The sequence below is a fragment of the Gopherus flavomarginatus genome, chromosome 16, assembly GCF_025201925.1.
Source record: "Gopherus flavomarginatus isolate rGopFla2 chromosome 16, rGopFla2.mat.asm, whole genome shotgun sequence".
Lineage (NCBI taxonomy): Eukaryota > Metazoa > Chordata > Testudines > Testudinidae > Gopherus > Gopherus flavomarginatus.
In genome coordinates this window covers 3,776,994-3,787,819 of record NC_066632.1, presented here as the reverse complement: position 1 = coordinate 3,787,819, position 10,826 = coordinate 3,776,994, and the positions used below count along the sequence as shown (strand labels likewise).

At 64.1% G+C, this 10,826-nt stretch overlaps 1 protein-coding gene across 15 annotated transcripts in view; it reads right to left on the bottom strand.

Annotated features, from left to right (window-relative positions):
* Positions 1 to 541: 541 nt before the first annotated feature.
* NFIX (nuclear factor I X) overlaps positions 542 to 10,826 on the bottom strand; it is a 219,537-nt gene continuing 209,252 nt past the window's right edge. For all 15 annotated transcript variants that reach the window (XM_050925424.1, XM_050925426.1, XM_050925421.1 and 12 more), the window contains 2 exons: positions 9,110 to 9,201; positions 542 to 2,695 (listed from right to left, as the gene is read on the bottom strand). In XM_050925424.1, the coding sequence (XP_050781381.1) occupies positions 2,681 to 2,695; positions 9,110 to 9,201 (107 nt within the window). In that variant the 3' untranslated portion in view covers positions 542 to 2,680. The remainder of the gene's footprint in view (positions 2,696 to 9,109; positions 9,202 to 10,826) is intronic.

The following is a 10,826-nucleotide window of genomic DNA, read 5'->3' as shown; positions in this document are numbered from 1 at the left end:
ACCAGCAGGAAAACGGAAACTTTCCCATGTCCCCGCAGCAAGGCCGCAGCAAAACGTACCCGCATCTCCTCAGTGCTAGACCTACGGCTTCCTGCCAGAGCTTTCCCTCGAGCGAGCGCTGGCTGGGGCGCGGCACGGTTCTTACGCTGGCCCTAGTTCCTTTGATCGCCTGTATGTACAGAAAGCCCCAAACCCTAAAATAACCACCAAGCGACGACGAAGGAAGAAAGGAAGGAGGAGAAAAGAGAAAGGATCCAACTATTTAAAACAAAAAAACCAACCACCAAGCAGCAAATCCGAAGGAAGGAAGGAAGCGAGAACAGATCGCGGCGGGGAGAAGGGGAAAGAAAACAGCCGTCAGCTGAGCTAGCTTAGACGCGACCTTGTCAAACCTCACAGACGCCCCCCCCCGGCCCAAGCCAGCTGCCGCGGCTCCCCCAGCACTTTCGCTGGGGAGCAGCATTCGGAAAGGGAAGGGGGCAGCCACGCCCAGGGATTGGCAGCACGGGCGGGCGTCCTCAGCTGAAGCTGATTTCTTGGGGGGGGGGGTTGTTTGCAAAGGGACCCCCCCAGCGCTGCATTTTCAGGGCTGGTGAGAACCCCACTGTGGGGGGGGGGGCGGAAGGGGGCCATGCTGGGAGCCACTGGGAGAGCTGGGAAGGAGACTAGATGCCCCCTTCTCTAAACTAATCTAACTGTTCCCCCCCGGGCAGAATCCCACTTCATCCGCCCAGGGGGGCTCTTGAGCGAGAGGCTGACATGACGGGGCTGGGAAGGGAGCACGCGCAGCCCACTCTGCCCCCGCAGCCGGGAGCGTCTGTGCTTAGCCTTCCTCATGACTCCCCATATGGCGGGAACGGGGGGGGGCTATGGCCCCAGCGCTTATGTTTGGGGGGAAAGAAACGTGCTGGGAGCCAGCCTGAGTCCATCGGCCGCTGAGCATCCTGGGTAAACTCCCAGCATCCTCAGCGGCACAGCTGGGCTCCGAGGTGATGGGGGCCAGTCCGTGCAGGCGGCGAAGGGAGGGCCGTGGACAAAGCCCGAGGGCCAGCCGGAGCCAGGGGCAGGGCAGCCAGGAGGAAGCTTGCAAGGTTTGTAGCCTTCCCGGCTGCATTTCTCCAGGGCTGCCAGCAAACACCCCATTGGGGCTGGATCTTCCCAGGTGCCCTGGAGAATCTGGCTGCCCCAGGATGAAGACGGAAGGGACCCAATCCTGGGGCTTCTTGGGCAGAGGCCTAGCCCCGGCCCGAGCGTTCTGAATTGAACCGGGAAGGCGGCTCATTGCTGGGCACAGAGGGATGATTTCCAGAGCACCAACGTGACTTGGATGCACAAAGTTTGTTCCCTGCAAAACTGGCCTGACTTCAGTTAAACCGGTTTCAGCACCTGTGTGGACGCACTTACATCAGTGTAAACCACTTCTATCGGTCCGGCTCACAGCAGGCTCTTTAAACGGGTTTAAATTCACCCCTCGTGTTGTGGCTTTAAAGCAGGTGAAGTTAAACCAGTGTTGCCTTCTCATGCAGACGAGGCAAGTGAAACAGCGCCAGGGCAGGTCATGTGCCATTTACGACCACAGACGTGAAAAGAGGCACCGATTTTCCATCGCCCTGCGCTGGCCGGGAGTCTGTGACAAATCATTTTTTCCCTGGAAATCGCAGCTTTGCCGAAATGGAACCGTTCCCGGAACGGGCGGGTCGGCTGTGTCTCCTGATCGGGAACAAATTGCAAAAAAGGCAAAATTCCACTTTTCTGGTTTGACCCGACTTTAAGCTAATTTGACTGAAAAAAATAAGGTTAAAACCCCAGAAAAAAGGCCCAAACGGAAAAAATGAAATATTTCAACTGACCCACAACAGAAAACTCACCAGGTTTCCGGCTGGCGAATATTTTTGAGATTTCCATTTTTCACCCCAATTTGAGACAGGAAAATTTTCTGAACTCGCAAATATGTTTGTGGGACAGGCCAGCTGGTTCCATTCTCACTCTGTTCACCCCGTGAGCCGAACCAGTGCCAGCAAGGAGACCCCGGTGGGGCTGCCCCTCATGCAGCCAAGCTAGCTCAGGTGCCAGAGCAGGATGCCGTGGCCGGGTAATTACCCGGGGCTCTCTCACGCTGCTGCAGCTTTCTGGCACCTGAACGCTAGCTGGGGGCAGCCTATGCGAGGTGCAATCACACCCCGTGGCTGGACCCCCTGTGCGGACAGACCGTGCCCATGGCTGTTGGACGTTGCCTCAACCTGCCATCCTAAGTCACTTGCAGCTCTGGAAAGACCCCAGCACTTCCTCCTCTTTCCTGGCACACGGCAGCGCTCGGGGTGGTTTTCGGGAGATTTTGACCCGGGCACGTCCGGGGCTGCTGATCTCCCCGCCCCAGGAACGGGGGAGACGCTCGATTCCAGAGCGGCTGACCTGCGGCGATCGCTGCGGGGGTGCTGGGCTTTGCTCTTTGTGACGTTACGTCCCAAGGGCGGCACGGGGATTCCGCATCGGACAGGACCAACCTCGTCCACGTCGATTCAAATTGGCTCCGGATCGGGGCTGGGACGGGGGGTAGTGGGAGCCGGGCACCCCCTTTGGGTCTCGACTGGAGCAGCTCAGTGAAGATCCAGGGCGAAGGACGGACGCTTCCATGGGGGGCTTTAGGGGGAGATTTCTCGTCTCTTTCTTGAAGATCCCATCAGAGGAACCAAGACTGGAAGTGAAACAGCCCAGACGTGGACGGGTTATTTTAAATAGCATCAACCTCACAACGAGTTCACTCCGTCTCCCCATCCATCCATCCATCCCCCCACAATCCCTCCCCAGCTCTGCCGGTGCCCCTCACTCTGGACACACTCCCTGGTAACCCAGCTCTGGGCTCCCCCCACAGCTCTGCCGGTGCCCCTCACTCCCGACCCACAGCCCCTGCTAGCCCGGCCCTGGGCTCCCCCCTCAGCTCTGCCGGTGCCCCTCACTCCCAACTCGCAGCCCCTGCTAACCCAGCCCTGGGCTCCCCCCTCAGCTCTGCCGGTGCCCCTCACTCCCGACTCACAGCCCCTGCTAACCCAGCCCTGGGCTCCCCCCTCAGCTCTGCCGGTGCCCCTCACTCCCGACCCGCAGCCCCTGCAAGCCCAGCCCTGGGCTCCCCCCTCAGCTCTGCCGGTGCCCCTCACTCCCGACTCACAGCCCCTGCTAACCCAGCCCTGGGCTCCCCCCTCAGCTCTGCCGGTGCCCCTCACTCCCGACTCGCAGCCCCTGCTAACCCAGCCCTGGGCTCCCCCCTCAGCTCTGCTGGTGCCCCTCACTCCCGACTTGCAGCCCCTGCTAGCCCAGCCCTAGACTCCCCCGCAGCTCTGCTGGTGCCCCTCACTCCCGATCCGCAGGCCCTGCTAGCCCAGCCCTGGGCTCCCCCCAGCTCTGCCAGTGCCCCACACTTCTAACCCGCAGCCCCTGCTAACCCAGCCCTGGGCTCCCCCCACAGCTCTGCTGGTGCCCCTCACTCCCGACCCGCAGCCCCTGCTCTCCCAGACCTGCCCCCCACCCTGGCTCTGCCAGCCCCCCTCACTCCCGACCTGCAGCCCCTGCTGGCCCAGCCCTGGGCTCCACTCAGGCCCTATCTGGAGGGGAGGCCTGTATCCCGTGCCACACAATGCTATTCTCTTTAGCTTGGCTCTCCCTGGTCAGCCTGTCCCTGTGGGACGGACCCCATGGGCTGCGAGACCCCCCAGCCAGGAGCCGCCCCTCTTGCAGCACCGGGAGGGACCAGGCTCCCTAGCTGGGCTCAGTGGGTGTCGTTCCACTGGCTTCCAGAAGGCCAGACCCCCAGCAGGTGTAACCAGGCATCGCCCCACGGACTCTCACTCGCCAAGGACTCTGCATCCGTCCGCGCGCGAGACGTGGTCCCCAGAGGCGCCCATGAGGTTCACTCAAACACCCCTCCACCAAAGGGATCAGCCTTGGAAAACTCCCCTTCCTGCCTGCCGCAGAGCCACCCTCACACATGCCCAGGCGCACGGTTCGAAAGTCATTTAAGCCTTGCGGTGCCCGGCGTCGCCGAATGGCTTCAGGAGCCCCAATCTCATTTCCCCCAAGGGATTTGGGCACTTGGAGTCGAGGGGAATTTACAAATCTGGGCCACTGTTCTCTGGCTCGGGCCAGCTGCTTTTGCACTGGACACCACGTCGTATAATCACTTTTGGCGCTCCCCCTCCCCCCGAGCCGGGGTCCCGATCCTGAGTGCCACGAAATATCACAAGACCCAGCAACACTCCCCGCCCCGCCGCCAGCGAGCCAGTATTGGGGTGTCCCACGCCCTGCCCCGTTTGTGCACCAGCTGCACTGCTGCGAGAAAGCGACACGGCGATCGCAAACCGAGCCCTGTGGGATGGGGGGCCCTGGCTGCAGGTTAGGCGCGTCACAGCAGAGGTGGTATCCCTGGCGGGGGGGGGAGGCTGCGCCACAGAGCGACTTGAGAAAACCTTGGTGGGCAAAGGGGAACGGCCTGAACTGGCTGTGTGGCTGGAGCCTGCAGGTGTGGGGATCTGCCACCAGGAGGCGCTCTCCGACCAGCCAGCAGCGCTGCCCAGGGATCCCCCTGCTCTGAGCTGGGGTCTCGCCGCCAGGCCGGGGAGATCCAGCCAGGCTGAGTTTCCTCTTCCCCTCTGCTGGGCCTGGCGGCTCCCGGGCACGCGGCTCCCAGGCCCCGGCTGGAGCAGAGGAAGGTGCCTGGTGCTGGGCGGAAGGAAAAGCAGCTCACGAGCCCCAGGAACGGGGCAGCTGCTGCCTGGGGGGGGCCCACTGGGGTCTCGGTTGCTCTCCAAGGGACCTACCCTGGGACCTCAGAACACTCCTGGACCAGCCTGTCACAGCTCCTCCGGGCACCCAGTGACAAAGCCACGCGGCACCTCCGGGCAGAGGCGGGACAGAGCCCAGGAGCCCTGGTGCCCAGTCTGACCCGGCCCTGCTCTAACCACAACACCCCACTCCCTCCCACAGCCAGGACACAGCCCAGAAGTCCTGGTGCCCAGTCCTGCCCTAACCACTACACTCCACTCCCCTCCCACAGCTGGGACAGAACCCAGGAATCCTAGTGCCCAGTCTGACCCAGCCCTGCCCTAACCACTACAACCCACTCCCCTCCCACAGCCAGGACACAGCCCAGGAGCCCTGGTGCCCAGTCTGACCTGGCCCTGCCCTAACCACTACAACCCACTCCCCTCCCACAGCTGGGGTAGAACCCAGGAGGCCGGGTGCCCAGTCTGACCTGGCCCTGCTCTAACCACTACACCCCACTCCCCTCTCACAGCCAGGACAGAACCCATGAATTCTGGTGCCCAGTCCTGTCCTGCTCTAGTCACTACACCAGGGGTGGGCAAACTTTTTGGCCCAAAGGCCACATCTGGGCACGGAAATCGTATGGCGGGCCATGAATGCTCACGAAATTGGGGGTTGGGGTGCAGGAGGGAGTGAGGGCTCCGGCTGGAGGTGCAGGCTCTGGGGTGGGGCCAGGGATGAGGGGTTTGGAGTGCAGGAGGGGGCTCCAGGCTGAGGCAGGGGGCTGGGGCGTAGGGCAGGGGGCTCCGGGCTGGGCCTGAGGAGTGTGGGGTGCAGGAAGGGGCTCCAGGCTGGGGCAGGGGTGCGGGGCAGGGGGCTCCGGGCTGAGCAGTTTGGAGTGTGGGAGGGGGTTCAGGGCTGGGGTGTAGGGCAGGGGGCTCTGGGCTGGGGCTGAGGGCTTTGGAGTGCAGGAGAGTGCTCCAGGCTGGGACCAAGGGGTTTGGAGAGCAGGAGGAGTCTCTGGGCTGGGGCAGGGGTGTAAGGCCGAGGGCTCTGGGCTGAAGGGTTTGGGGTGCAGGAGGGCGCTCTGGGCTGAGACCGAGGGGTTTGGAGAGCAGGAGGGGTCTCTGGGCTGGGGCAGAGGTGTAAGGCCGAGGGCTCTGGGCTGAAGGGTTTGGGGTGCAGGAGGGTGCTCTGGGCTGAGACCGACGGGTTTGGAGAGCAGGAGGGGTCTCTGGGCTGGGGCAGGGGTGTAAGGCCGAGGGCTCTGGGCTGAAGGGTTTGGAGTGCGGGAGGGGGTTCTGGGATGGGGTGCGGGGCAAGGTGCTCCAGGCTGGGACCGAGGTGTTTGGAGAGCAGGAGGGGATATGTGAGGGCTCTGGGGCGCGGCTGAGGGGTTTGGGGTGCAGGAGGGTGCTCTGGGCTGAGACCGAGGGGTTCGGAGAGCAGGAGGGGGATCAGGTCTGGGTCAGGGGGTTGGGATGCGGGAGGGAGTCAGGAGTGCAGGCTCCGGGTGGCGCTTACCTCAAGCAGCTCCTGGAAGCAGCAGCATGTCCCCTCTCCGGCTCCTACACGGAGGCGCTGCCAGGCGGCTCTGTACGCTGTCCCGTCGGCAGGCACCGCCCCTGCAGCTCCCATTGGCCGCAGTTCCTGGCCAATGGGAGCTGTGGAACTGGGCTGGGGCAGGGGCAGTGTGTGGAGCCCCTGGCTGCCCATACGTGTAGGAGCTGGAGCAAGGACATCCCGGTGCTTCCAGGAGCCGCGGCACGTGCAGAGCGGGGAAAGCCCCCGACCCCGCTCCCCAGCGGGAGCTCCAGGGCTGGATTAAAAGGTCTGAAAGGCCAGGTGTGGCCCGCGGGCCGTAGTTTGCCCAGCCCTGCACTACACCCCCCTGCCCTCCCCTCCCCTCCCAGAGCTGGGGTAGAACCCAGGAGTCCTGCCCATCACTCACTGGCCAAACCCTCAGCCAAGCAGGCGCGAGTTCACCCTCAAGCTAAAGTTTCTGATTGGCCACGAGGTGCAATGATGTCTGACCTTCCCAGCCAATCAGGAGGCACCAGGCCAATAACCCCATCAGAGCCCAGTCTCCACAACTGAGGGAGGAGCAGCCCTCGGCCACCCGCTCTATGATTGGCCAGAGCCTGAGACATGCACCTCCCCTAAGCCAATCTGAAGGTAGCTGCTCAGGTACGAGCCAGGTAGTCCGCAGCACCATGGGCCAATCAGAGGACAGGGATAAAACTAGGGCTGCCCCCTCCTTCCCCATGCCAGGGGCTGGGCCACGGAGTGGGCGTGGCAGTCCTGTGCCCCCCACTGCCCCGGGGAGGGCTGGGTCCCTATGGGGGCTGCCAGCCCTGAGTCTCATGGGGGCCGTGTGGGGATCAAAGCCAAGCAGGAAGATCCACACGCTGGGGGATGTTGGAGGAGCCCCGGGCCCCTGGGCCCTGCCCCCTCCTGGTGGGACCCCGTGGGTGCTCCCACGGCCCCTGGGTGGGTGAGGGCCGGCTCCCAAGCCCAGCCCCACAGCCGGGATGGGGCGACCCCGCTGATCCACCTCCTGGGATCACACGCCGTGCCCAGGGAGTCCCCGACAGCAGGGCCAGCTCCCCCCAACACTGGTGTGGGACGGCCCCCTGCCATCCCGGCCCCCCCTTTTGTCCTCCCTCCATCTGCTGTGGAGTCGCGCGTTACTATGGGACCCCAGGGGAGCAGGGCCCCCCCGGTTCAGGGAGGGCCCATGGCTAGGCCGAGGGCACTCAGCTAAAGGACGGAGTCGGGCTGTGAAACCTCCACGTGAGGGAAGGAGAAATCACAGAGGGAGAGAGGGAAAGGGAGGGGGCCGGAGGGATACAGCCCCCCAGGCAGGGAGGCTCTTAGGGACCGGGCCGAGAGTGGGTGAGGGCCTGTGGGGCAGGCTGAGCCCCCCTTCCCCCCCACCCGATCCCCCCTGCTCCTCTTGGGCCGGCCCTTTGTTTCTCTTTCTCCAGTCCCCAAGTCCAAGTTCACCAGGGTGTGACATCATGTCTGGTTGCTCGGGGAAACCAGACGGGTCAGACGTGACTCTGGTTATGGGATAGGGGTGGAGCCCCTGGTCCCCCCCCTCCCCAAGTTCAATGAAGTTTGGGAAGAAGGGAACTGAGCCAGATCCTGCAGCCAAACCTCAGTCAGGGCAGACTGGTGGGGGGAGGAGAGTGGGAAGACTGGACAGGGGGAGGGGCTGTATCCCTATCTTCCCCCCATGTCATTTTTCCCTGCGGGGGCGGTTAACACATGGCTCCACAGCGCCCCTTTGGAGTTGGGGGCAGCCCCAGGGTTCCTGCCCTGCTGGGATGGGACAGTGCCAGGGTGCGTGTGTGTGTCCAATTCTGCTGAAACTCCCAGGGATGTGGGAGGAATCAGCTTTTGGAGGGGGGGGGCGCTCATCCATAAGAAGTCCATTGCACCCCTTCCCCCACCTTCCTCACTTCTGGAGCATCTCAGGCCCCCGGGGGTGCAGGGAGTGGCAGGGGGAGACGGTGGTATTGGGGCCTGCCCTGGGTATCCGCACCCTCCTATTACGGGGAGCAGGCACACAGCCCCCTGCTCCCCCTACCTGCCTGCTCCCCCACCCCTCGTGCTCCCTCAATAATCCCCCCACAGAGTGAGTCCACTAATCAACCCCACAACTTGCCCTAACCAGCACCTAGAGAATAGCAGGGGCAGAGGGGACCCTGGCAGCCACCGGACCTCACAACACCTGCCTCGCTAGTCACCCCGTCAGTTTTACAAGCACCCAGAAGTGATCCCAAAACACACGTGCCCTTTCCTAGCCCCTTAAGGCCAGGGCCCCCCAGACCCCCCTTGCCAAGGGCTGGGTCTCTCTGTGGGCTGCTCAGGGCAGAGCCCCAGGGCCGGGGTCACCTGCTCAGCCAGGGATTTATTGGCTAATTGTCCAATTAACTCATTCCAGGGCCTAAGCCAGAGGCGGGTGGGGGCGGGACGGCCTCAGGGACTCCACAGTGGGCCAGAGCCCTCCATGGGGGAAGGGTCACCTGCAGTGATGTGACACAGCCAGTAGAACCCAGGAGTCCTGGCTCCCTGCCCCCTGCTCTGACCGCTGAACCCTGCTCCCCTCCCCAAGCTGGGGATAGAACCCAGGAGTCCTGGCTCCCTGCCCCCTGCTCTGACCACTGAACCCTGCTCCCCTCCCCGAGCTGGGGATAGAACCCAGGAGTGCTGGCTTTCAGCTCCCGGCTCTGATCATTCCAGGTTTTGGAGACGCTGCCATGGTGATGTGGGCACGGCCGATGCCCCGTCCTGCAGGCATGAGCCCTTCGTTAGGAACCCCCCCCCCCCCCGAGTCGCCCTCTCCTACCTGAGACTGCTGGGGGATGTTTAGAAAGTTGCCGTCCCGGGGTCCGATGCCGACAAAGCGGTTGGCAGTGGAGGAGCCTGGCGCTGCGAATGCTGGAGGGGAGAGAGGCAGAGGGCGTGAGGGGGCTGGGGGTGGGTGAGGGGGTTCGGGGGAGAGTACTGGGGGCTGCAGGGGAGGATGTTAGGAGCCTGGGGCTGGAGAAGGGAGGGGTTTAGGGGGCTGGGGGGAGATGGAGGGCATTAGGAGGCTGGGGGGGACAGTGAGGTCTGGGGGAGGGATTTAGGGGGTCGGGGACGGCATTGGGGTCAGGGGGAGGGTGTTAGGGGTTGGGGAAGGTGTTAGGGATCTGGGGGGAGGGGGAGGGTGTTAGTGGTCTGGGGTAGGGCATTGGGGTGGGGAAGGATGTTAGGGGGCTGGTGAGGAGGATGTTGGGGTGGGAGAAGGGTGCTAGAGGGCTGTGGCCATCACTGGGATGAGAGGGTGATATGGGGCAGACACGCCCCTGGCAGGGCTGAGCTCTATCCCCCTGCCCCATACAGAGCATCGGGCAGAGGAATCCATAGGGACGGGAGGGCTGGGGGGTGATGTTTGAAGGGGGCTGCTCCAGTTCCAACATCCGCAAAATAATTATCCACCCATCTCAAGCTCCCCTCAAGAGCGAGTGACCGTCATGATCCCTCAGGAGATGGGTCAATATCAGGGCTGCAGGTCGGGAGTGAGGGGGCACCGGCAGAGCTGGGGGGAGCCCAGGGCTGGGCTAGCAGGGGCTGCAGGTTGGGAATGAGGGGCACCGGCAGAGCTGGAGGGGGGCAGGGCTTGGCTAGCAGGGGCTGCAGGTTGGGAGTGAGGGGCACTGGCAGAGCTGGGTGGGGGGCAGGGCTGGGAGAGCAGGGGGCTGCAGGTCAGGAGTGAGGGGCACCAGGAGAGTTGGGGGGGCCCAAGGCTGGGGGAGCAGGCGCTGCGGGTCGGGAGTGAGGGGCACCGCAGAGCTGTGTGTTGGGGGAGGATCAACCATTGCTCTTGGGGGGCAGGGGGGATGCAGTTAGTTCACCCCCCCATGCTGTGTCCCAGTTTAGCTTCCTGCCGTGGGGGCAGGGCCATGTGCAGCACAGCTGCCCCAGGCCTCAGTCGCCCTCCCCCAGGTGCTCCTGGCCCAGCAGATGCCCGTGTATGGAGCTGGCAGGGCCCTGCCCCATGGGCAGCGATTGGTGCCCTCCCCTGGGTCTCGTGCCCCTGCCAGAAATAACTGAGCTCAGGCCTCTGGCATTCGGGGCTGGGGGGGCATCGCTGGGCACGGGGGGGCTGGAACCTGTGGATCCTGGCTGGGACAGCAGCTGGGGCCAGGGGGAAATCAGAGCATTGCACATCCCCCAGGGCCTCGAGGCCGGGCCCCACGTACCCGCCAGGCCCCACATACCCGCGCGGCCGGGCCCCACGTACCCGCCAGGCCCCACATACCTGCGCGGCCAGGCCCCACATACCCGCCAGGCCCCACACACCCGCCAGGCCAAGCGTCATGTACCCGCAAGGCCAAGCCCCATGTACCCACCAGGTCAAGCCCAACATACCCTCCAGGCCCGACATACGCACCAGGCCGGGCCCCATGTACCTGCCAGGCTGGGCCCCACATACCCGGCAGGCCGAGCCCCATGTACTTGCCAGGCCGGGCCTCACATACCAGGCAGGCTGAGCCCCACGTACCTGCCAGGCCGGGTCC